The sequence below is a fragment of the Rhinolophus sinicus genome, linkage group LG03 (genome assembly GCF_036562045.2).
Source record: "Rhinolophus sinicus isolate RSC01 linkage group LG03, ASM3656204v1, whole genome shotgun sequence".
Classification (NCBI taxonomy): Eukaryota; Metazoa; Chordata; class Mammalia; order Chiroptera; family Rhinolophidae; genus Rhinolophus; species Rhinolophus sinicus.
The window spans coordinates 102,376,417-102,404,349 of NC_133753.1; the positions used below are offsets into that span (position 1 = coordinate 102,376,417).

Genomic DNA, 27,933 nt, shown 5'->3' on the forward strand with positions numbered 1-27,933 from the left:
TCTGCCTTTTAAGAATTACAGGCAATTACAGGTTATGGTTCCTCTAGCTGACTGTTTTTGTTGCCTGACTAAATTGGGTTACTCAATTATCAGCATCAACATGGGCTGACAAATTTGTAGTTTACAGAATATAAACATTATCAGTGACTCAGGGGATACATCCCTGCAGAATCTCCCAGTTCTGGTTCCCCAGAAATAGTTTCAACAAGTTAAAAAGAATAAGCAAAGATAACTTAGGTAAGATTTCACTCTTCTTGTGGACAATAGAGAACCATATTTCAAGACGATTCTATAAATCACAGAGTAAGACCCAACACTATCCTGGCAGGAATTAAAGACAAAAAATGTGCCTCCCAAGAGTTAACCAACGTCTTCAGCTAGCCTTGGAAAATCTTCGGAGTACAGACAAAATAGAATAATACATTTTCTAATGCTTAGGATAACAGGTTATATTTAAATCATTCTAAAAAGGACACCAATTTGAGACTGTTTCATTTTCACCATTTTAGATGTTTTAATAGGGTCGATTATAATTGGGCCATTTAATTTACTGATTGTTTCTTTCTATTTAAAAAGTCATTCAAATTTAGCATAAGTTTCCTCTAATTTCTTCTACTTAGAAGCAATATATTTTGCAGAAATTATGCAAGAAAGAGCTGGGATGGCTTAACCATGAAAAAGGGTCCAGCTACCCATTTTTATTTATAAGGTGTGTTTTTTGCCAAGCCACACCATGTAACTTTTTTTCTCTTAAAAATGAAAGAAATTAACTCACCCAACCCCCTCCCAACAGGCCAGCTCCCAGCGTGAGCAGTCCTTCAGTAACTGGATCATCTCAGCATAGGGCATGCTGGGCAGTCACAGCCAAATGGGGAGCCAGCATGGCTGGACTCAGGGGGATCTGAAAAAGTATAAAACCACTTATGTGCTAAGGGTGTCCCCTACCTCCCATTCAGAATAAGTAATCTACTAGAGGAGGGAGGGAGAAAAGAATGGACATCTGGATTAACAGTATTATTATAGTTGTCGGTAAAAGCCCTTCCTAATTGCTAAACAAGAAAGAATAATTATCTGTCTCAGCAACATGAGAGGCTATAAGAAAATAGTATATACAATTCTATACTTGTTCCCTGTCACCTGCAACAAACCACCACTACCACAAAAAAGGAAATCTAACAAGAAAAATGAAGAAACTTGATTTAGAGCAGCCCATTTACATGCTAAATTTAACTTAACAGTGAGCAGCAAGAACCCTAAATTAGAAAACTTTGGCTGTCTATATTCTGATTCTTCTTTTACTCTTCTCATTCACCCAAGGAACCATGTTAGGAGTTTCAAAGCAACATTCATATAGTGGGTTTGTCTCAACCTAGATGCCTCCATCAGCAAACTTGTGAAATGTGTTACTACCTTGTTTCTCCGAAAATAAGACCTAGCCAGACCATCAGCTCTAATGCATCTTTTGGAGCAAAAATTAATATAAGACCCAGTTTTATTTTACTATAATTTAAGACCGGGTATAATACAATAACCGGTCTTATATTAATTTTTGCTCCAAAAGATGCATTAGAGCTGATGGTCTGACTAGGTCTTATTTTCGGGGAAACACGGTATAAAATATTTTAAGTGCTTTGAAAATATAATTTAATTTTTTAAAATACTTCTGTTCTATTCTCCAACTCAAACAAACTTTGAGAGCCAAAATTTAAAGAAAAATCATACGGCTATGAACAGTTATTAAAAACATCAGTTATTGGGAGAGATAAGAAACATCTTTTAAAATATAATAATTATCACTAGCAATGACACAAAATTACATCACGTGCCTTCTGATATAACTCATTGAGAAGAACACAACACCATTTCTGTGGTGCTTCTACCAAAAATTCATAGCCTAAATCTAATCATGAGAAAATAAACCCAAATTGAGGAGCATTAAACAAACTGGCTTGTATTCTTTAAAAATGTCAAGGTTTTTAAAAGACAAAGAACAGCAGGATTATTCCATATCAGAGGAGCCTCACGAGACATAAGTAAATGTAATATATGAAACTACGCTGGATCCTATTAAAACCAAAATGAAAATTTTTTGGCTAAAAGTATGTTATGGGGATAAATGGCAAAATTTGAGTAAGAACTATATAGGTCAGGTAATAGTATTGTTTCAATGTTAATTTACTGATTTTGATAACTGTACTATATAGTTACATTAGAAAATATCCTTGTTTTTAAAAACACATATTCAAGTATTTTGTAAAAAGGCATCCTGTCTTATAACCTACTCTCAAATATCTCTGGGGGAAAAAAAACTGGTGTGTGTATGGAGAGAAAATAATAAAACAAATGTGGTAAATGTTAACATTTAAGGGATCTACATGAATTTCCTACAATCTACTTGAAGGGAAATTCTCTATAGTATTTTGTCAACTTCTCTATATAACATTATTTCAAAATAAAATGTTTCTAAAATGTATTAAGAACCATATTAAATCATTCAAATTATTTCAGTATTCTAAATTTCTTAAAAAGTATTATTTTCTTGTTATGTCTCTATCCAAAAGCTTCCCCACTAGGATATACCATTACAAAATAAGAGTTCAAACGTTATCGACAGAATAACAAAACACTAGAACTGAACGTATTAGAAAAGGAAAATGAGCTGCAAGGCTGATTTCATCTTATATGAGTTATCCTATTACCCAATTGCCTTGTAAATCATTCCTCCAAGTCATTAGGCCTACAAAAAAATTGTTATCCCTAAACTCAACTGTCAATTCCATTTTTCTTGAGGAACAGAAGTTCTTAAAGAAATGAATTCACTAGCCACAAACCTATTATACCTATGCTAAACATCACAGGATATAAAATGAGTAAGACAGTACTTGTTCTCAAGTAATTCATATTCTAGTGTTTACAAGACCACAAACACACCCTCATCATACTAGGTCCTATTCAGATAACAGTTCAAACTTCTATACCTTTAAATAATTTTCCTTTCTCCCACCTAAGTTTTCCCTATCAGTCCTTTCCTAAAACTATTACTCAGAACTTGCTTCCTCTCTCCAGGCCTCATTTCTCTCAACAGTAGTTGTATTCAGCAGCCTAGCAGAACATTAAATTCTACAAAACCAAAGAGAAAACAAAGAGAAAAAAATTGTTGCTTTGGGGATAGGTGGATCATATGTGATCAAAACTCTAATTTTCAATGCATTATTTAAAATTTCACTTAGATGAGGAAAGAATCAAAAGCACTGTTTTATGGTCTATTTATCTATCCCTTTACTATATTCTATCCTGGCTGAGTCGCCAAGAGGCCTTTAAGAAAACTAATTTTACAAAAAGGAGTAACAACTTTTATGCAAAACTGAGAGGAGACAAAATCAGTGAAATATCAAATAGTATTGGGAATAATAAATATTGTTTAAGGTAGGAAAAATATATAAAAACTAAGTATATGCCCTTAATTTTGTAGACTAGTATTTTACATGAGTCTCAATTTCTCTTACTAGGTAGAATCACTGCCTTCTTATAGCAGTTTAGTCTATACAAGCTTGTACTTTCAAGCCTCAAACTGAATTATAGCCAACTTTCATTAAGTTAATATTTTAAGCATGCATTAGAAAATTTGAGAGTAGCAAATTTTTTCAGAAATTGCTTTTCAAGATGTAAGTTCCTGGAACTCTAATCTCTGGTCCTTACAAAGTGTGGATCCATTTTATTCTAATAAACTCCAAAGAACTTTTAACCATAAATACTAGTCTTTTATGTTATTAACATACTTGAATCACTAAACTAAAATACATTAAAAGACAGCTATAACATTTAAAAAGAGGTAACTATTAAAGGACTCAAATGATACAAGAGTCTAAAACCCACTCAAGATGATTTTATATAGGATTCTCATACAGTAAAAATAGTAATCTTAAATTAAAACCAGCAAAAGCTGTATCAGTTCCAAAACTATAGCAATGAAATGACAATGAATTAAATTATTTCCCCTAAGTAAATGCAAATATTAAGGAAAAATTTTAGGTTTACTATAGTTACATGGAAAATTTAGTCCTGATCTAGAAAATGCCAATTAATTCCTGAGTTTTTCCTTTTATGCAAATAATATAAATGTAAAGAGCATACTGCTTTATCATGGTGGTCTTGAATAAGAAAACATGCTAAATGCTAAACTATGATTGGAGGTCTTTATCAATGTTTGGAGAAATAGTTATTTCTCAACATACTTTTGTCATCAAAAATCAACATAAAGTAACTGAGGTAACTTAGTTATGTGACTCAAGATATCCTTAGTTTTTCACAATTAAAAAGAAAAGGGGGAAAATAAGAAATCCTGGAACTCTGACTTAGTTTCAATGGATCAGCAGCTCTCTTCTGGTCCCATTCTGGCCCAGAGACCAAGATGAAAATATCAGTATGCAAATATTTACCAACGAAAGAAGCATAAATACTCTCATAGCTACATTAAAAATCTTATTGGAGAAACCTTGAGATGGAAAAGACAATCAGAAATCTGAGGCCAATGTCTTCTTGGCTTTCGTCATTTACTTTCTTTTGCTTCTCATTAGACTGGCCTCCATTTCACAAACTGGAAAGTAAAATGTTAACATACACACACCATACAACTTCATAACTATACTTTGAAGATCAAATAAGACAAAAAAAAAGTTCTCAAAAGGGAAATGCCAAATTTCCTACTAACCTGTCAAAATAATACTCATTCCAAGTCCTTTTCAAGGCTGCCAGTATATTTTATCATCTTTTCTGATATACAAAATCAGTTTTCATTTTTAAGAATCAATTTGTAAAATATTTTTTGTATTTATACCATACCTCATTCCAAGGATCTGAGGCAAAAAAAAAAGCACATATATGTAGTTTTTTTGTTAATAAGGCAACCATAGTGAAAAACCGAATTAGGGGAGATAGGGCAATGTGGCCTCTCCCCTACAAACCCCACACACCACAACCTACATGAGACATACCTGAGAAGTTTTGAATTCATTATCTGATGTTAGAGTTCAAAATCTGTTATAAATCTAATCTTATTGGAGCCATCTGAGAAAAGAAACTCATCTAATAGTGTTCTATCTTGCTGTTCAAAAACTAATAGTGACCTTACCTTGTATGGATCAAGTAAAAAGTCACTGAACTTGCTAGGCAGGGAATATTTCTTCACCAACTCATCTTCAACCACCCAAGGTGCATTTTCACCAGTGCCAGCCCGTAAAGCGTTATGCCGTATAAAGTATCGAAGTATCTCCTTATTTGGTGGGCGTTCTGTACGAATCAAGCTGTCTGCTGGCACATTACTGATGATCTAGGTTAACAAATATAAACAACTCAACACTGGGGTAAAAATAAATTAACCAATGAGAAGATTTATGTTCTCTCCAGAAAAATCCTAATTCCATCTATAAAATAGGGCTATAAACTAAATGGAAGAAAAAATAATTTTCAGAGACAGTATGTTCATTTAAAGATACCCCTAGGTAATTTGTCAATATGTATCCAAGTCCTAAAATGTGTATATCCATTGAACCAGCAATTTCTCTCATTAAAATTTAGAAATAAATGGACAGTCATCAACTTGTTATAAAAGCAAAAACAAGAAAGGGTAGGACTATATAAAGGCACATTAATAAGGGATTGATTTTAAAAATTAAAATACACCCATTTAATGGATACCATACAGCCATGGGGGAAAAACATTTCTCAGTCAGAACAAAGCATCAGAATCATCTAGGGTGCTATTAAAATGCAAATGCCTAGGCCTCACCCCAAACTTGCTGAATCAGAAGAATCTCTAGCAGTAAAGCCTGGGAATCTACATTTTTAATAAACTCCCTGGTGCCTAATATATACACTGCAACCTGAGAACATTGTTTTGGAAGAAAATGTAATGACAATACAGATGCTTACCATGCAGTAAATGAAAAAAGCAAGCAACAAAATAGTATGTATAGAATATTCCTACTTTTAAAAGTCACTTAGAAGATAACCACCATTAACCACATCTATATTCATCAATTATCATCTGAGTATGAGATTAGAAATATCTTTATTATTTGCATTTTCTATCATCCTATAAACTTTTTTAGGATGTGAAACAAAACAATGTATATTCATCAATAAGAATACAAATGATAATCAGGGAAGTAGTTGAAACTCCCTAGCGATGTTTCAACGGGCTACCTTGCTGAACAGGAGGTAAGAAACTTAGCGAAAAATTGTATTTAACATTTTCAAATATAAAGAAGTCCTCACAATCTAGCTACGTCTTGACATCACTAACTATAAAACAAATGAGTCAAAATGGAATAGGACTTGTCAACATTCTGAGGTGGGGAAAAAACAACACTCTAAAAGAGGCAAAAAAATAGGGGCTATAATCCTCCCAAATCTCATTTACTAAATTAGGAACTTTGACATAATTAGTACATTTCTCAGGCCTTAGAAATTTCTTCTATAAAACAGTTAAACATGAAGAAAAATGTGCAGCTGCCTTCCACACCCAGCCGCCCTTCCCACTTCTTTCTAATCATAAGATTTTACACACAGGTATATGAGTACCTGAAAGTAATATATCACAGTTTATGGAATCTGAGATGTTATTAATGAAAAACATTATTTTATGCACCACTTAAGAAAAAAATTCTTGCCAGTTGACTTTAAGATATATACTGATTCTTGACGTATTAAAAAATATGAAAGGTGAACATCTTAGAATCAATGAAACACAGTACTAAGTTGTTTTAATGGTGTTTACTATTATTTTAGATTATTAGCTCCACAGATTCCTTGAAAAAGCACTAATTAGTGTTGAATCAGTTTCTGAATTTAACTACATTACAAATTGCTCTACTTTTAACTGGGAAGAGCTTTTACCTCAGAAGTCTGTAACTGCTGGGATAGATCCTTATTTTTCAAACTATCTGAGTTTGAAGTTCAAATGCAAATTACTCTTAACCCTAATAATTTCTATTAAAAGGGAAAAAGCATGTAATTTCCTAGAAAATACAATTTAACTTAAAATCTTAATTACTAAGACTAGACAACCACTCATAATTTGTTGTAGAAACACATTCATTTATATTTTCGCAGAAAACTAGTCCTATGATATTTTCTTAAACAACATGTACCTCATGTAAGAGCCTTAATATAAAGAGCCAACTAACCTTATCTTCATTTTGTAGTTTCACATCATATTTGTGAGGCAGAAATTTTGGAGGAGCCCATCTCCTTTCTCCTTTTTTTAATGAAGTAGGCAGTTTTCGTGGAGATCTACGTGCTCTGTCATCTAGTCAAATCAAGAAAAAATTAGTGAAAAAAATGATTCTTAATACTATCCATTCATTCATTAATAACTGTCTTATTCAGCATCTACTCTGCACCAGGCACTGAAAGATGAATCATAAAATCCTACTTCAACCAGCTAAAGCTAAAGTCTATGGGAGGAGTCAACAACAAGTATAATACAATGTGGTAAATACTATAATAGAAGTTGGTACAGAAAAAATACTATGTCTAACTTAATCTGGAAGATAGGCAGGAAAGGCCTAGAAAAAATAGAAAAAATATGACTTGTTCAGAGACTGCAAGTAATGAAGTATGGGTGAATATGATCTAGAATATTGTAAAAAATCAGACTAACGAGGTGAATAAGGAGCAAATTATAAAGAACATTATATACCGTTTAAAGAGATTGGAATTTGTCTTGTGGGCACTAGGGAAACAAATGATTTTTGGTCTTACTAACTAGACGTACATTTTGGGAAAATCACTAGTATGAAAAATTTAAAAAAAGAAAACTTTCAGCAGTTAGCAAATAAATAAAATGTGAAGGTGAAACTGAAGATAAGGAAATCAGAAGATACGATGTTAAACACCTGAATTAATGCAACCAGAATGGAGAAGGAAAGAGCCAAGAGATAGTCAGAAGACAGACATGGTAACCAGCTAGATGTGGGAATGTTAAAAGTTTCCAAGTTTTCTGCCTTTGGGATGGAGTAGATGATGGTATCGTTAATTGAGTAAGAGAATGTTAAAAAACATCAGGGTTCTTGTTTACTTGCCTTGGAGAGACAACATAAATAATTAGATGATCAATTTAGCTTTACATGTGTTAAATTTGAATTGCCTGGGACATGTAACTGAAGACTAGGTCTAAAGTTAAGAAATTAAGTTGATCTAGGTTTGGGAATCATCAGCCTATAGACAGATTGAGTTTAAAACCGTGGGCATGATGAAATACAACAGATTTGAATTAAAATAAAAAGGCAGAACAACAACCTTTGGGAAAAAAATCTAAGGAATAACGGGGAAAAAGGAAGTAAAAAAACAGAAAAGTAGTTGGAAAACTAGGAGACTGTGGTATCAAATAAGTAAAAAGATATGATTGTGACCAAAAGTGTTAATTAAATGTAACAGAAAAGTTAAACATAGCTAAGAAATCAGTGGATTTGGCAATTAGGAGGTCACCTATAATCTTATTAGGAACAATTTCAGGAGTAAAGAAGCTGAAGTTAGACTGTAATAGCATAAGAAATAAAGTGATAGAAAGTAGAGACAACATTCTTAAGAATCTTGGTTTGAATAAGACAAAGAGAACAGGATCAAGAGAGGATATGTTTTTGTTTTTAGAAAATAAAATTTTGTTTATAAATTGAAAACAATCATTAGTGATGGGCAGCCGGATGGCTCAGTGGATTAGAGCACGAGCTCTTAACAAGGTTGCCTGTTCAATTCCCGCATGGGATGGTGGGCTGAGCCCCCTGCAACTAAAGACTGAAAATGGAGACTCAACTTGGAGCTGAGCTGCATCCTCCACAACTAGATTGAAAGACAACGACTTAACTTGGAGCTGATGGGCCCTGGAAAAAAACACTGTTCCCCAACATTCCCCAATTAAAAAAAAAAAAAAAGAATCACTAGCAAGAAGGTTAAAAAACACTATAGAGTAGAATAATATAAATTAATCCAACCCTTGAGAAAGTAGGAGGAAATGGAATACAAAGCACAAGTATTTTAGACAAGAAGAAAGATAGTTCCCTACTAAGATGGAGGAAGAATAGAGAAATTTATAACAGGGAGTTTAACATCACAAAGCTGAAAAAGTTCCTGCCTAATTCATTATTATTTTCATAAAGTAGAAGGCAAGGTCAACTGGTAAGAAAATATTTTGTATACGGGAATTTATCTATCATTTCTATGGAAATTCTAATCAATTGTTCCCCTGAAAATATTCCGATGGCATCATCACACAAGTTCTTTAATCTGCCCACCACTCTTTCCACATAGTAGCAATAACATTATATCCCAATAACTGAAAACTAAACTAAGGCACAGAACACTAAAAAAGAAGTCAAAGCTTAAAACTAGGTAGGGGTCCTGGTACACAATGCTTAAGGCATAAAATTAACAGCTACAACACATCATTGGTAGTCCAATGATCTGAATCTAGAAGAAAGAAGTTTTACAGGACATATCATCAGCTAATACCTAACCAAAACATTTATCAACGTCGAGTCCTGGGATTTTAAGTATTGCACATATTAGAAAACTTCAGTATCTGATATGAGTGTATGAGAACTTTAAGAAGAGATAAAAACATTTGAAAAATGGTCTTTTCTCCATATTTCTTGCTCTACTTGGGCTTCTCAGGGATTACTTGGCTTTCCTGTTTTCAGACCAACTTGAATCCTGCTGTAAGATCATAAAAAGGTGGGTTGCATATGTTTCAAGTTTGTCCAAGGTCTCAAAACCTTGATTCTACATAAGAATCACCCAAAGAGATTTTTTTTCCTCAATAACCAATATCCAGACACTAATCCCAGTGAGTATTTCATTTTGTTGCCTAGGGTGGAGTCTCAACAACAATATTTGTAAATTCCTTGATTCTAGTGGCAATCAAGGTTGAGACACCGATATACTGAATAATCTTCTGTGTTATCAATACCTTTAAACTAAGAGACACGTCTGATCTCCTGGTACCAAGGAGCTAGATGTAGCAGGGCCAGGTTAGGAAGAATGGGGAGGTGCTTGCTGTTTGGGGTTGACCAAGTGTCACTTTTTAATAACCTGGCACTCTTACAGAAAAAGAAAAAAGAAAAAAACCTTCAGTATAAAAAAGAAAAGAAGAACTAAAAACACAGACATTAGCATTCATAATACAGAGTGGAAAACAAAAAGAAGTATTAATTACACCTGAAACTAACATAGTACTGTACAGTAATATAATATTAACTGCAATTTTAAAATTATTAAAAGAAAAACTGAAGTATCAACAACTGGGGTGGACCAGCTACAACACTAGTATCTAAAGTTTCCTTGGAGCTAGATAACGATGTCTCTCTAAAACCATCTGCACATATCGAAAACATCTGGAAAGACACAAAATAGAATGGAAAACTGACAGCATAATACTCTACTACGACATTCTAATTCAAACTCTGTACCACTTAAACGTGAGGTAAAATTATTTGATTGTCTAACAGTCATGGGGAGAGGTTCAAAATACGTAAACCCTTTTGAGTACTCATATTTTGAGACAGAAGGAATCTATTCCAGTCAAATTCCTTATTTACAGATTTTGTTTTTTTAAATGGAAGCTTCAGAGGCTGAATAATTTTCCCAATGGGCAATGTCAGTTCTTCAACTTTCAAAACTGTATTGTTAGAATCTCCAAGTCTCTAAAAATTACTTTTAGACATCACAGTGTTTCAAAATTCTGGCAGCTCCCATCCGAGAGGGACCTGAGTTACAGAATATAGATAAAAGGAAGTATCTTAAAACCATCACATTGGCTTACAATGTGAAGAGAAATAGATTGGGGCCGGCCTGGTGGCTCAGGTGGTTGGAGCGCCCTGCTCCTAAAGCCAAGGTTGCCAGTTTGATTCCCACATGGGCCAGTGAGCTGCGCCCTCTACAACTAAGACTGTGAACAACAGCTCTCCCTGGAGCTGGGCTGCCCTGAGCAGCAAGAGGCTGCCGTGGGCTACTATGTGCTGCCATGAGCAGCTGGCAGCCAGTGAAAGCTATCGGCAGCCAGCAAGAGCTGCTGTGAGCAGCCAACCGATGACTGGCGACCGACTTGCGACCGACTGCATCAGCTGTGGGGGAGCGCAAGGCTCATAATACCAGCATGGGCCAGGGAGCTGTGTCCTACACAACTAGACTGAGAAACAATGGCTTAAACGGGAGTGAGTGGGGGGGGGCGGAAAAAGGGGGGGGGAATTAGAATTTGTGCCTCCTACTCTGACCCCCTACACACACACACACATTCGTATTCCCAACTTAGAAAAGGAAAGCAAATTTTCTTTACCCTGTTGAGTAGCTAGGTATGCGCACATAGATTTCTAAGCAACTAGAGGAAATTACTTCCCAAGGGTCTTAATTGTGTAGGGAGATTTACAAAATGTTCTGAGTATTTTAGTTGTTTTCTGAATCATAAATGAACAAAAGCATGTCTATCTATCTACAAAACTCAATTACAAGTTTAGTGGAAAGAGAATACAAAAAGATCTGTGTATAATAAAATAAACAGAGTCACATAAGAAAGCTAGCATCATACATACTAATACTCTCTCTCCTTCCTTCATCCTCTTTTACAATTGCCTCCTTCTTCTGATGCTCCTGAGCGATTTGACTAGAATTCTCTTTGTCACTTGAGGGAGAATCACAGGCACCATCAGATTTCTTCTCAGTGGCCTCTTCATCCACTTTCTCCAAAGGATGTATCTTCACAATCCTCACCTTGAGCATTTTTTCCTTCCCAATCTATAAAGGAGACAGGAGAGAGAATCAGAGATAATGAATAAGAACTAGAAACTTAAAGATAATGTTTAGAATATATTAATCCATTATACATTCCACCTCACTTGACAAAAATTCCTTAAAACTCTGGGGTGGCCGGTTAGCTCAGTTGGTTAGAGCGCAGTGCTCTTAAGGTTGCTGGTTTGACCCCTCCACAACTAGACTGAAACAATTGTGAGCTGTGCCCTCCACAACTGGATTGAAACAACTACTTGACTTGAAGCTGATGGATCCTGGAAAAACACACTTAAAATAAATAAAAGTTAAAAAAAAAAAACTCACTAAAACTCTATAAAGTAGCCAAGTACAGTGATGTCTTTCCAATTTTATTTTTCAGACTTCTAGGTTAAAATATGACATCTTAAAAAATAAAATGATCACAATCTAATTCATAATTTATGTACCAATGTACTAAGGCCAAAGGCAATCATTGCACAAACCACAGATGTATGTAGTTACAGTTCAAGAATTTCCATTTTATAAAGTCAATTATACATATGGATATCCAATTTTTCCAGAACCACCTACTAAAAAGACTATCTTTTCTTCGCTTAATTACCTTTCCACTTCTACCAAATTTCAGTAGTGTGTGTATGTGTTTATGTATGCATGTATGTATACATATGGGTCTATTTCTGGATGCTATTCTGTTCCACTGATCTATTTGTCTACCTTTGCACCAATTTCACATCATTTTAATACTTTAATATTTAAAGATGCAAAATCAGATAGTATTGAGCCTCTAATTTTATCGTTCTTCTGCAAAGTTGTTTTGGCTAGATTCTTTGCATTTCCAAATCAATTTTATAATCAGCTTGGCAATTCCTACAAAAAAGCTGCTGGGACTGTATTGAATCTGGGAAGAACTGACACGTTAATGTAAGGTGTTCTTTAATTACTCAGTAATGTTTTATAATTTTTAGGTACAGGTCATGCATATCTTTAGTCAGATTTACTCCCAAAGTATTTCATATTTTTTGATGTTATTGAAGTAGTATTGCTTTTTTTTTAATTGGGTAAAATTTTTTTATTGGAAAACAAATGTACAACTTGGAATGGATTTGAGGCAAATTGTGCTATAAGCAAATTTTCTTTAAGTAGCTAAACAAAGTTTTAAAAGCAAGTAACAATAAAAGAAAGTGTTTCTGGTACAGGACCAGTAGTACAAAAATATAGTGTACGAGTACCTGGACAATACACCTGTTTTGCAATAGTGCAACTTTTAAGTACATATTGTTGACTGTCCATAGTCCACGCAGAGTTACAACTCCACACTTCAACATGCTGACAGTTTCTACTTAAAAAAAGATATAACCCAGATAGATGTCCCCTCATTAGACCAACTCCAAGTTTAGATGTACAGAAGGGCTTAGATATATCCAGAGGATGCTGCAAGCAACATATCACTTGACTGATTTTCTAAAATAAGGTTTCAGGACATTGATAGTAAGGGAAGAAAACATGGAGGAATGAAGTCCTAATTAGTATACATGTATATTTTTTTGACAGTAGGGGGAAACCTTTTACTGATAAGTTACAAAGAAAAGGCAAATAAACAATTTTGTTCAAGAAATTTAACACATTCTGCACAATATCTTCACTTTGCTACCACCATTTATAAAAAATTTTCAGTTTACTTGCCCTTCACCATTAATATCTGAATCCCTGATCATTTCATCAACTTCTTCACCTGTTAACGTCTCTCCAAGGTTGTCATCACATGGCGAAGCTCTGCTGCACTAATAAAACCATTGCCATCTTTATCAAACACACGGAATGCTTCACTAATTTCTTCTTCACTATCTGTGTCTTTCATTTCTCTCGCTATCATTGTCAGAAATTCCAGGAAGTCCGTTGTGCCATTACTATCAGTATTCATGTTATTAATCATGTCCTGTAACTCTGCTTCTGTGGGATTCTGCCCAAGAGACCGCATTAGTTTCCAATTCCTTTGTTATTATAGTTCCATCACCATCCTTGTCAAATAGTGAAATAGCTTCTTTGAATTCTGCAACCTGCTCTTCAGTCAGTTGGTCAGTCATGCTGCAAGCACTACCTACCTGTCTCTGAGACGTGAGCCCATAACCACTCAGCTTCCCTGCTCCACTCAGGCTAATTTATTACTTTTTTAAAATTTCAAACATGTAAAAACACACATTGGTTTTTGTATATTTATCTTGTATCTTGCCACCCTGCTAAACACACTTATTAGTTCTAATAACTTTTATGGTAAATTCCATGAGATTTGCTACATAGACAATCATGTTGTCTGGAATGAAGATAATTTGATTTCTTCCTTTCCAATTTGGATGACTTTTCTTTTTCTTGACATACTACACAGACTAGAACCTCCAATACAATGTCAAGTAGAATGGGAGGGCAGACATTCAGTCTTTTACCATTAGGTATGGTGTTAGCTGCAAGTTATTCTGTAAATATCCTCTATCAGGTTGAAGAAGTTTCTTTTCTCTTGGCAGTTTGCTGAGAGTTTTTATTAGGAATTGATGTTGGATTTTGTCAAATGTTTTTCTGTGTGTGTGTGTGTGTGTAAACTGAGATCAGATTGTTTTTCTTGTTTTCAATAAGGAGAATTACAAATTTAAAACAACTTTGCATTCCTAGGATAAACTATTTGGTCATTATGTATTATCCTTTTAATACAGTGTTGGGTTTCATTTGCTAAAATTTTTTTTTTTTTTTAGAATTTTTACATCTATGTTCATGAGAGAGTTTTGTGAACATATATACATATATATTTGTTTTTCTTGTCTGTAGTTTTCTTCTTGTAATGTGTTTATATAGTTTGGGTATTAGTAATACTGACCTCATAAAATGAATCACAAAGAATTCCCTCCTCTTCTATTTTCTGGAAGAGTTTGTATAGAATTGGTATTATTTCTTCCTTACATGTTTGAGACAATTCATCAGTGAAGAAGATTAACTGGAACCACAAGTTGGCACCTGAAATGAGCCTTTATATTGCATCTCCTTGCCTAGGGTAGTGGTCATATATTTAAGCCTTCTGGACAAGGAATCTTTCAATTATTCAGCTGCTCCCTGCTGAGCTGAATCAGCTACTATTTCCCAAGATGGGCAGACTGGCCAGGTTGATGGGTTTATAAGAAAACTGTGTTTGTATCTGTGTACACCTCTCTTAATTTGTTTATCTTGTATCTATCCTCATGTCTGTGTGTGTCTGTTTTCTTCCTTTCCTTTGCCTGTTGTTTTCATTTCGGTAGGCTCATGACTATTATTTGAGTCTGTCTATGTCCATGTGTATATGTCTATGTGTGTGAGATTCTTTGTCCACCTATGGTGATCACATCAAACTTGTAAAAATAAAACCCTTATCCAAAATAGAAAAATAGTACCCTCCCTGTTTCTTTAAGCAACTCATTTGTTTTACACCTTCCTTTTATATCAATCCCCATCCCTCCCACCCCTCCCCTTTGGCAACCATCAGCATGCTCTCTAGATCTATGGGTCTGTTTCTGTTTTGTTTACTCATTTTTATTTTTTTATATCCCACATATAAGTGAGATCATACAGTATTTGTCTTTCTCTGTCGGATTCGTTTCACTTAGCATAATACTCCCTAGGTTCATTCAGCCTGTTTCAAATGGCAAGATTTCATTTTTTTGTTGTTGCTGAGTAATATTCCATTGTATATATTTACCGCATCATCTTTATCCATTCATTAATGGACATGTGGGTTGCTTCCGTATCTTGGCTGTAACTAGTAATGCTACAATGAGCATAGGGTGCATATACCTTTTATTTTTAACTTTTAGAAACTATTTTTCATCAACCTTATTTCCATTTTGTTTAATAAGCATTTGTGGAAGAACAGCTTAGGACCACTTGGTGGTTGTTCCTACCCATTCAGTGGCCTGAGCAGTGGGGGCTGCAGACCAGTCTTCAGTGGCAGCTGACACTCCAGTCTTCAGTAGGAAACTGCTGAATAGACACAAAGGTCCCCTGCATGCCTTCAGACCAGCCTGCAACCTCAAGCTGAGCAATAGTGAACTCAGGAGCTGGAGAAGTCCATTCACCCGGAAATTCCTCCTGGGCACAGCCTTTTCAGCAGCAGCCTGCTCTTACTTTTTAATCTCTTCAGGATCTCTGTAGAAGCAAAGATCAGGCATGACCTCTCAGGGGTGTTCATGGGAGATGGTGTGACTCATGCAGAGAACTTTCCGGGCCAGCATCCACATCAGACCCACTGAGTGAGCTCCCTTGTTGTTGCAAGGGATAGCAATGTCCATGTAACACAGAGGAGAGTGTGTTACGCAGAGCAATGGTAGGCAGGTTAACAGAAGACACCTCTGTGAGAGGCTGGTGGTCAGCTCTGGGATCCGTAACCACAAGTCTCGGCTCCCAGAAGGCTGCCTGTATCTGGCTAGTGAAGGTTCCAGGAGTAACATGGCCAGCAAATAGGAGTGGCTCCAGTGGTAGCAGCAAACTTCAGCACACATCGCCACCCAAGAACACTGGCCAGCGTGTATTCCAGGTTTTCAATGGCAACAATAGCATAAGCTGCCAGCAGAAGCTTCTCCCAGGTTCTCTTCAGATTTATGATGTATATGCCATCACGTCTCTGTTTGTAGATGTACGGTTCCATTTACCAGTCAAGGATGGTGCCGGGCCCAGTCTGGTAACTCAGGTGGTTGGAACGCCGTACTCCTAATGCCGAGGTCGCCGGTTCGATTCCCACATGGGCCAGTGAGCTGCGCCCTCTACAGCTAAGATTGTGAACAACAGCTCTCCCTGGAGCTGGGCGGCTGAGTGCTGCCGCGGGCTACTCTGTGCTGCCCTGAACAGTCAGTGGCCAGCAGCCAGCGTGAGCTGCCGTGAGCTACCGTGTGCTGCCATGAGTGGATGGTGACCGGCAGCCATCGTGAATGGCCGGCAGCCAGCGAGAGCTGCCATGAGCTGCTGTGAGCAGCCGACCGACGACTGGAGACCAGCTGCCTCAGCCAGCTGGGGAGAGTGCAAGGCTCATAATACCAGCATGAGCCAGGAAGCTGTGTCCTACACAACTAGACTGAGAAACAACGGCTTGAACCGGAGTGGGAGGGGAGGGAGGAGGAAGAAAGGGGCGGGCGGATGGTGCCACCTAAGTGTGTTACTGCTACAAGAAATTTGAGGACATCAAAGGCTAGGGACATTGTGACAGTTTCCTTTAAGTTACGTGGGCATCAAGAACAATACTGTATAGCGTGGAAAGTACATAAATTTTTTTGAATTAGTGTTTTTGTTTTCATTGGATAAATGTCCAGAAATGGAATTGCTGGATCGTATGGCAGCTCTATTTTTAATTTTTGAGGCATCTCCATACTGTTTTCCATAGTGGCTGCACTAATTTACAATCCCACCAAGAGTGTACAAGGGTTCCCTTTTCTCCACATCCTCACCAGCACTTGTTGATTTATTGATGATGGACATTCTGACAGGTATAAGGTGATATCTCATTGCGGTTTTAATTTGCAGTTCCCTGATTAGTGATATCGAACATCTTTTCATGTCTGTTGACCATCTCTGTATGTCATTTTGGGAGAAATGTCTGTTCAGGTCCTCTGCCCATTTTTTAATTGGATTGCTTGCGTTTTGATGTAAGTTGTATGAGTGCCTTACATATTTTGGATATTAACCCCTTATAAGAGGTTATCACTTGCAAGTATCTTCTCCCACTTGGTAGGCTTTTTGTTTTGTTGACAGTTTCCTTCGCTGTGCAAAAACTTTTTAGTTTGATGTAGTCCCATTTGTTTTTCTTTTGTGTCCTTGACCAAAGATATATATCCAAAAAGATATTGTTAAGAGCGATGTCCAAGAGTTTACTGCCTATGTTTTCTTCCAGAAGTTTTATGGTTTCAGGTCTAATATTTAAGTCTTTAATCCATTTTCAGTTTATTTTTATATATGGTGTAAGAAAGTGGTCCAATTTCATTTTTTTGCATGTATCTGTCCAGTTTTGCCAACACCACTTGTTGAAGACTATCTTTACTCCACTGTATATCCTTGCCTCTTTTCTTGTAGATTAATTAACCATAAACATGTGAGGATTAATTAACCATGTAAATGAGGATTTATTTCTGGGCTCTCTATTCCATTGATATATGTTTTTATGCTAGTACCATGCTATTTTGATTATTGTAGCTTTGTAGTATAAGTTTGCCACTTTGTTCTCACTCAGTATTTCTTTGGTCATTCGGGGTCTTTTGTGGTTTCATATCAATTTTAGGATGAGTTGTTCTAATTCTGAGAAGAATGCCATTGATATTTTAATAGGGATTGCACTGAATCACTGTATCATGTTAGGTAGTACGAGGTATGATTAAAAACTATGGTGAATATTTAAATTAAAAAAATATTATTAGAGTAAAAGATACATTGCCATTAATCCCTCCAAAGTACTCCCCCTTGCTTCAAACACACTTATCCCACCGTTCTTGCCACTTTCTAAAGCAGTTCTGGAAGTCCTCTTTTGTATCTTTAGTTGTGCTATCGTGGTGAAATTTATTCCTAGGTATTTTATACTTTCTGATACAATTATAAATGGGATTGATTTCCTAATTTTTTCTTCTACTCCTTCATTATTGGTACATAGAAACACACCAGTTTTCTGTACATTGATTCTGTATCCGGCAACTTTACTAAATTCATTTTTTAGTTTTAATAGTTTCCCAGTGGTCTTTAGAGTTTTCTATACATGGTACCATGTTACCTGCAAATGAGAGTTCTATTTCTTCCTTTCCAATTTGGATACCTTTGATTGTTTTTGTCTTGTCTGGCTAGGACTTCCACCACTATGTTAAACAGAAGTGGTGATAGTGGGAAACCTCATCTTGTTCCTGATCTTAGAGGAAAGGCTTTCAGCTTTTTTCACCATTAAGTATGATGGTAGCTGTGGGTTTGTCATACATTGCCTTTATTATGTTGAGACATGTTCCTTCTATACCCACTTTGTTGAGTTTTTATAATAAAGAATGTTGAACTTTGTCAAATGCTTTTTCTGAGATGATCATATGGTTTTTACCCTTTATTTTGTTAATGTGATGTATCACTGATTTATGGATGTTGAACCATACTTGCATCCCTGGAATGAATCCCATTTGGTCATGGTGTATAATCCTTTTAATGCATTGTGAATCCAGTTTGCTAATATTTTGTTGAGAATTTTTGTACCTATGTTCATCAAGGATATTGGCCTGTAATTTTCTTTCTTTTTAACGTCTTTATTTGGTTTTGGTATCAGGATAATACTGGCTTCATAAGTTTGGAAGCATTCCTTCTGCTTCAATGTTTTGAAACAGTTTAAAAAAATAAGTGATTTTATTTAGGCTAAAGTTTGAAAAGTACTGGCCTGTTAGATATTTTATTACATACAACTGAAATCACTTGTATCTCATGAGTTAATAATGTAAACAACCTGTTTAAATACCTGAGCCTGTTTATTACCTCAACATTTCTGTGCAGATTCTGCAAGACATTACATAAAATGACTAGCCCAGTATCCAGTACATACAGATATTTAACAAATGTCAGTTCCCTTCCTTCTGAATCTTACGTTAAGCTTTCAAAGGATTATATAGGGATTGCTTTAGTGTTAGGTATCACTTTAGTAATAGTTATCCCTGAGCTATTTGAGATGGAAAATTAAAAAACAAATTTCAGATGAAAAAGAAAAAAGTCAACTCACTCACTATCACAATGAAATGAGATCCTTTGCTTGTTGGTACCATAGATTTTGGATTAAATACATCTGAGTCTTTTAAACAAAGTATGAAAAAAATTACAAAAAAAAAAAAAAAAGCCAAGATCGCACTGAATTATTAATAAGGTATAAAATAGGGAAAACAAAAGTGCAATGATACACAGTATAACAATTATAACATTAAACATTCCCAATAATGACTATGATTCTAAAATTTGGTCCTTATATTTGATATTAAGAAAAGCAAGCTTCTTATTAACACAACTTTATACACACAGAAATGCATTCTGTAATCTACATCAGTAGCTCCAATCCTGACATATGGTTAGTGAGTCAAATTACATTAAAAAAAAAAGAAAGGCACTTACCTCAAAGTCACACTCTTCTCCCACAGCATATTTGGTCATGATCTCCAACCAAGCAGTATCTACCAACTTTTCTAAGGAGGCTGTGTTATGGTGAACCATTTCCAGAACAAGTTTCTCATACCAGGCAGGAAACTCTTCCTTCAAACTAAACAAGTATGCCATTAATTACCAAGAAAACACAGAAAAACCTATCCAGTTTTAATTCGATTCAGGGGTCAATTCAAACATTTCTTTGGTAAATATATGCAAGGCACTGGGGAATACAAAGATTAAAACCACGTGATACACAAGAAAAAGAAAAGAACTTTTAAGTAGTTTGTCAGATTGACCTATCCAGGTTAATCTTCTCATCTATAAAATAAAAATAATGGGCACATCATTAGTAAGACTGATTATTTTTCCATTAGTTTTTTTTTTCTTCTTTTCTTTTTTTTTTTTTTTTGCAGATTTCCCTTTCTAGGTGTGACTTATTTATTCATAGCCTCTTCCCATTTTTTGGTTAGGGCACCATAACAATTATGTTTATATTACATCTCAAATCAATAATATGCTTTCATATATATTCATTCATTTAGTTCTTATAATACATTATGAGGTACCTAGAATTTTCATTTTATAGATAAGGAAAATTAATCAGAAAGAGTCAACATGTTAGAACCATGACTTGAACTCCAAAGCCCTTGCAAAGTAAAACTATGATGTACCACTTTTCACTTACTAAACTAGCAAAAAAGATTTTAATTATACCCAACACGGGCAACTGACTAGTGGAATGTAACACTCATATACTACCGACAGCCTATGTTTCAACTCTTTTGGAAAGCAGTTTGACAACAATTATCAAAACTGTCATATGTACACAAAGATATTCACTGCTGAATTCTTCATGGTAGCAGAAAATAGAAAGCAACCTAAATGGATCTTTAGATATCTAATTCTGATCAGATAGTTTAGTATTTGTGCTGTGGGTAAAGGGGCGGTCATCAGGCATGAGAACATTCATGCAAATTTAAGTATTAGGTTTATTATCATCTTAAAATAGTCTCAATCACTCTATTATTCATAACTACAAATGTTCCACCAACTGACTGCTAGACTTAAAACCTTTTACAGGGCCGGCCTGGTGGCTCAGGCGGTTAGAGCTCCATGCTCCTAACTCCAAAGGCTGCCAGTTCGATTCCCACATGGGCCAGTGGGCTCTCAACCACAAGGTTGCCGGTTCAACTCCTCGAGTCCCGCAAGGGATGGTGGGCTCCCCCCTTTGCAACTAAGATTGAACATGGCACTTTGAGCCGAGCTGCCTCCCGGATGGCTCAGTTGGTTGGAGCGCGTCCTCTCAACCACAAGGTTGCCAGTTCAACTCCCGCAAGGGATGGTGGGTTGTGCCCCCTGCAACTAGAAACAGCAACTGGACCTGGAGCTGAGCTGCGCCCTCCACAACTAAGATTGAAAGGACAACAACTTGACTTGGGGAGAAGAAAAAAAAAACCTCTTACACTCCCTTACAATTAACCTACCGAGTTAGCTGCTTTTCCCTAGTCACAATCAATAAGCTTCTGGTCTCCCTGCCTTTGTTAAGGCTGTAACCTTCGTCCTCTCCCCAATGTCCTCCTTCACTGCTTAACCATGCTTCTGAGCTGTCCTCAGCCTTCCTCAAGTTCCTAAGGCCTTTCTTGGCCCCTATAAATTCACACACTCTTTCCATTAATCCTCCCAGTCACTTGGCTTAAACTTCATTTGTCTGGGTTATTTCTGAATGAAATTGGACAATGATGTTCAGATTCTTTTACTAACTCTGTGTTATTTACATTCTTATAACAAGTATGCATTACTTTTATAATCAGAAAAAAAAATATTTCTACTCTGAATAATTGTAAAACCTGTCTTTTTCAGTTATCCCTCCCATCACCCCCTATCTTGTTAGCTATCCAATCACATAAAACATTCCTCGAGTGTGTTCTTCAGAACTTCCAACTGATGCAATCAGTTCTGAGGTCAAAGAAGTTTGAAGCCCACAAGATCAAACCAAGCTAACATTTCTTTATTACAGGTCTTCTGAAAATCTTTAACATGCTAATGTGTAAAACTTTTCAAAAACAAAGTGTGTAGTGGTTTTCCGGTTATGGCCAAAACCCTCTTTTCAGGAAGAATGAGAGGATCCATCTCATTCTCTCCCTTCCCAATAGTGCCATGACTCCCAACCTGAACAGCATCCTAGTTGGCCTATGCGACTTCACACCTGCCTCTTGCCTTTCTCATTCTTCCTACACATTGCTTCCAGATTAAACTTCTCAAAGCCCAACTTCAATCAACACTGTACCGTCATATGTACCTCTCTTAATTATTGCTGTCCTCACTGTTCACTGAATTAAATTCAAATGTCTCATCTTGTCTTCAAATGTCAAACATCGCCGTCTTCATGAAATCCCATTAAGTTTTCCCTAGCAACTTCAGCTCAGTCTCCTGTGTTCCCAAAAACACACCCAGAGAAAGTAGCACTATCTCTATTTGCAAAGAGCAAACAGTACGTGCTTATATAGTGCAGAGGACTGTAACCAGTTCAAGACTATGTAAAATATGAGCCCTGCCCTCAAGAAGTGTACAGGCTAATACAGGAGGCAACAGTAGCCCGTGGACCAAATCCAGCCTGCTACCAGTTTTTGTAAATAAAATTTTATTGGAACACAGTCTCTCCCACTCGTTTATGTATATCTATGGCTGTTTTCACTGTACAACCTCAGAATAGCAAACCCTAAAATATTTACTAACTGGCACTTTACAGAAAAGGTTGGCCAATCCCTGGTCTAAACAAGGAATATACATAAATAACACTAATCCAACACAGAATGATGTAAGTGATCCAAGCAAAGAAGAAACAGGCACCAGGTTAACAGACTTGAGTAATTATTATCAATGATGGAGCCATGACTAGAACCCAAGTCTCAACTGAACCCAGTGCTCTGTTACACCAGGAAAAGAGCAGAATAGGATTAGATTACTCAACTGTATTGCTCTCTGCTTATCTACTATCAAGAGAAGCCAATGAGAAGTCCACAGAAAAGATTCTATTCCAAATTCCCAGAAGAGTAATTTCATCATCCCTAGTTTCTACTTATCATTTGCATGCTCCTACTGCACAAATTGTGAGTGTTTTCTTTGAGAGAATACCCAGATAAGCACGCGCTTTGAATATAGACAGGATTTTTACGACAGCTCGTTCAACTACCCCACTTGGATAAATGGTCTTCAAACTGCATACTTTTGATAGCTGCTGTAAATACTGTCTTAAATTTCAAATGACCACAAAATAAAACCTTCTGCTAATTTGCTACGTCCATATTACTTCTAGGTTATATTTGCTTCTATTGCTTAGAACCACACTTCCAGAATATTTACAAGGTAAAACTACAGAGCAAGAACACTCAAAAGCCTGATAACTATCTAAATAAGTATACACACAATTATATATTCCACACACTTTGCTACTAACAAAATGCCACTAGACAAGGACACTCAGACACCACATTATACTAATGCAATGTATTCCAATTTATGCCCCATAAATTTAAACACAAATACTGCTTTATAGTTACTATTCTCCCTTTCATAATAATATGAAGATGGTGCCGGAAGAGGAATGCTTCTATTACTTACAGTTCAGCAACTTCCTGTTCCTCCTCCCAGGCCTCCTTGTGTGTTAGCTGACTGCTTCCGGTACTCTTACACGTCCAAATGCGTTCACTGTACCTTTCCAAGCGGGCTTCATACTCTCTGTTAGCAGTGGCTCAGGAAAACAATATTCAAGCAACAGAGACAAATAATCCATATCCATAAAATACTTATCATACATAGGAAAAAAACCTATAGTATTCTTTCTATCATGTATAGCACGAGAAGATAAAAATCAGTTTTCAATTAGCAAATTCAAAGATGATTAAGACTAAACTACGATTAGAATGGTTTGTCATGTTTTACAAACAAAATATTAATATTTCAGTACAAATATTTTCTTCAATTCACCCGTTTCATTTCACAAAACTCATATAGTACTAAAAATTCACAAGAAAAAATAAAGGTAAAATAAGACATAAGTCACAAGGAACAGAATTTAAGGTATATGGAATTGTTACACAACTCAGATGGTCAGGAAGTTTAAGAATCAGTTCCACAGCAAGATGCGATGACTGGACCAGTCTCACGGCACTTTAATAACCTTCCACATTTGTTAATGATCCATTTACTAAAAGTCTGGCTTTTACCTTAGAAACACCTGTTGATTCATTCTTAGGGCTTAAAAAATAAATTTCATAAAGTCCTAAAAATAATTTTGATATAATATTGATTCATTTTTAGGGTTTAAAAAATAAATTTCATAAAGTCCTAAAAATAATTTTGATATAATATTTATCCAGTTTTTATGCTGTCTCCAATAATAATACATTTACAAGTCATTTACTAGTCATTCCTTGTTTGTAAGATGGAGGAAGAGAGCATCATTAAGTTAGTGCCATATACATGGTACCTTTCCAAAACATCCTAACTGGAATTCAACATCAGCCAGCCACATTCAAATTCAAATGACAAGTAACTGTTTTATTTTAGCACAGCATCTGGTGCAAGAAAATGCTGTGCAAGAAAATAAACTGACAACACTAGAGAATTAGCTGCCAATCTCTGCACAAGTGACATTTTTTTATACCGGTTGAAATAAAAATATTTAAACAACTCCCTCCGAAATATTATCTCACAACTAAACAAGTAATTCATTTTTAATATATGGAGATTCTTGGTTTTCCAGAGTTATGATCGGTGAAAACAGAAACGGTCAAATCTATAGGCAATCTAAAATAGTAGTTTTAGCCAATAGTAAAAGCACCTGCACTCACTGTATCTATCATTCTCTGGATCTAACAAAAACAAAGCAGTAAGTCTCTTTTCCTCACCGTGGTGGTGCTAATATTTAAAGGGTTAAACAAAACAGAGTAACAGTAAAAACCAGGAGTCAGACTTCCATACAAAGCTATGTAAATCCAATCACTAAAAATTTGTAAAAACCTACATGGTCCCCCTTATCTGCAGTTTCAGTTATTTATAGTCAAATATGGTCTGAAAATATTAAACGGAAAATTCTAGAAATAAACGATTCATAAGTTTTGAACTGCAGTAGTGTGATGAAATCTTTTTTTGAACTGAGTAGTGTGATGAAATCTTGTGCCATCCCACTCGTGAATCATCCCTTTGTCCAATGTATCCAGGCTGTATAGGCTACCCACCCATTTGTCACTTAGTAGCCATCTCTGTTATCAGATCTACTGGGCAACGAAGTGCTTGTGTTCAAATAACCTTTATTTTACTTAATCATGGCCCCAAAGCAAAAGGGTAATGTTGCTGGCAATTCGGATATGCTAAAGAGAAGTCTTAAACTTTATCATAAGTAGGTATGTATAAGAAAAAAACATATATAGGGTTCAGTACTATTTCAGTATTTCGGTACGGTTTCAAGGCATCCAGTGGGGGTCTTGGAACGAACTCCCCGCGGATAAGGGGGGACTACTGTATATAGAGAAAAGGAAATAGCATGGCTTCCTTTATCATAACTAATCAACAAGATAGATTTGTTTTCTGTTTTTGTTTGCCTGTTTCCACTGGGGGAAGGGAGGTAAAATAAAGACAGAATCAGTCATTGGATTCATTCAAACATACAAAAAAGCCTAACATTCTAATGTGTTACTTAGCTACACTGAAGAAATTCTCTGAGTAATCAGTGTGAATGCAAATGAGATTAGCAAATATGTCCTAAAGAAAGAACATTAAGTTTTTATTATTAGTTATTTTAAAAAGTAGGACTAATGTGCCCCAGCCCCTTCTCCTTGATCTAGATCCACAGTCAGCAACATACAGAACTGGTATCACCTGGATGCCTCAGTGATACCTCAAATCCACCTTTTTCTAAACTAAATTCTTATTACCTCTCTCCTCCCTCCCAAATTTGCTCCTTAATAGATAATCCCACTCTCCCTGAACGGCCCTAGTGCCAAATCAAAACTCAGGAAATCATCTTCATCTCTTCAGTCCCTAACTACAACCACTTATATATTTCTTTGGTTTTGTTTCGTTTTGTTTTTTAAGGAGGGCGCAGCTCACAGTGGCCCATGTGGGGATGGAACCAGCAACCCTGGTGTTATCAGCACCTCGCTCTAACCAACTGAGCTAACCGGCCACCCCTATATATTTCTCAATTCAGTCTTTTCTCTCTAGTAACACAGCCATTATCTAAACCCAGCCTCTGATCCTCATTTCCCACTCAGCCGTAACATTTTAAAACATTGTAACTGGCCTCACCATTAATCCTCTTCTTCTCTGGTCCTTTGTGCTTCTCAACATAATATCCTTTTTTCTCAGTTTTGTTTTTAAACTCATTTCTTCTTCTGATTACTTTAACAATCCCATCTGCCCTCAGGCCCCCTGAAATGCAAATATATTCCCACTGGGAAGCAATCCTCTGACTCCCACAGTACTGAAAAATCACTCCACTAATCAAGATTTTGTTGAGGTTTATTTTCTGTGATTTTTATTATTTTTAATTAGAAAAAAGGGGAAACCTTGTTTCAAACCATATATATTCAAATACCAAATACTGACTGATTATGGTTTTTCAAACAATGAAAGTCCCTTCTACCTGTTACGTAGATTTCCCACCCTCCTTTGAAAATCACTGCAGTCTGTCTGGGTAACCTCATCATTTCCATAACTTCAAGTACAATCTACATGATAACAATTTCTTTCACCAGCTCAGACTCCTGTCTGAACTCCAGGTCCAAATACAAGGTCTGACAATTAAGTTCGCGAACTCATCCTAGAAAAAGTGCTACATATCTCATTGCTGAATATCACTACGGTCACCTTCTAAGTACTCCCCTTGGGAAGCTATGCACCAACGCCAGTGCCTAGTCCACCCTTCAAAGCAATTTTGGAACTCTCTCTGGAATGGCCATCAGGGCTGTCGTCGTATTACCCTTGATGTCCTAAATGTTATCAAAATGTCTTCCTTTCAATATTTCCTTTATCTTCGGGCAAAGAAAGAAGTCATTGGGGCCAGATCAGGTGAGTAGGGAGGCTTTTCCAATACAGTTATGTGTTTATTGGCTAAAAACTCCCTCACAGACAGTGCCGTGTGAGCTGGTGCATTGCCGTGATGCAAGAGCCATGAATTGTTGGCGACAAGTTAGGATGTCTTAACTTTATCACACAGCCTTTTCAGCACTTCCAAATAGTAAACTTGGTTAACTGTCCAGCTGGTACAAATTCATAATGAATAATCCCTCTGGTATCAGAAAAGGTTAGCCACATCGTTGCAACAAGTTTGCAAACTTAAATTACCTCCTATACACTAGTAATACAGACATTTCCACTTGGATATCCACAGGAACTCAATGTAAGAATGTCCAAACTAAGCATTTCACTTCCTATCCCCCCCCACCCATTCCCAGTCAAAACAAAAAGTAAGCACTTGCTCCTCTTTCAGGGTTCTCTGTATCAGACATTGACACCACTAACCAAGTGACAACCAAAACACTATCCTTGACTCCTCCTCACCAAATTCTGTCCAAGCTACCTAATGTATTTCTGAGATCCATCTATTGTACTTCTCTCCACCTCAAGGACTAGTAGATTTACTCAGACCACCAATAGCTCTTGCCTAGATTACTGAATGACCACTTACTAAGTCTAGGTGCCGCTAGCCTCATGGCTGCAGATCCGTGCTCAACATTGCAGCCAGTGACCTTTCTAACCTAAAAGCCTGCTTCTGTCCTGTTCAAATTTTTCAACAGCCTCCACTAAATTTAAGGTAAAGTCCTCAACCTGTCTCACAAGGACCTGTGCGATACAACCCTTTTCTGTATCTCTCACCACTAGGGAACTCCATCTTCACTCCAGCTATATGAAACTTCTGTCAAGAATTTTTCAAAATCAAGAACCTTTCAAACTCACAAACTCTTCAAAGAACTGTCCTCCATCCTTTAACTA

The 27,933-nt window shown here is 36.2% G+C and overlaps 1 protein-coding gene and 2 pseudogenes across 3 annotated transcripts in view; all 3 read right to left on the bottom strand.

Annotated features, from left to right (window-relative positions):
- BAZ1B (bromodomain adjacent to zinc finger domain 1B) overlaps positions 1-27,933 on the bottom strand; it is a 68,677-nt gene that overhangs the window by 36,177 nt on the left and 4,567 nt on the right. For all 3 annotated transcript variants that reach the window (XM_019754960.2, XM_019754962.2, XM_019754961.2), the window contains exons 2-6: positions 23,560-23,676; positions 19,906-20,050; positions 11,586-11,787; positions 7,188-7,309; positions 5,132-5,329 (exon numbers count right to left, since the gene is read on the bottom strand). In XM_019754960.2, coding sequence (XP_019610519.2) covers positions 5,132-5,329; positions 7,188-7,309; positions 11,586-11,787; positions 19,906-20,050; positions 23,560-23,676 — 784 coding nt within the window. The remainder of the gene's footprint in view (positions 1-5,131; positions 5,330-7,187; positions 7,310-11,585; positions 11,788-19,905; positions 20,051-23,559; positions 23,677-27,933) is intronic.
- LOC141570383 (calmodulin-like) lies at positions 13,014-14,507 on the bottom strand (annotated as a pseudogene).
- Positions 15,311-19,534, bottom strand: LOC141570384 (small ribosomal subunit protein uS2B-like; annotated as a pseudogene).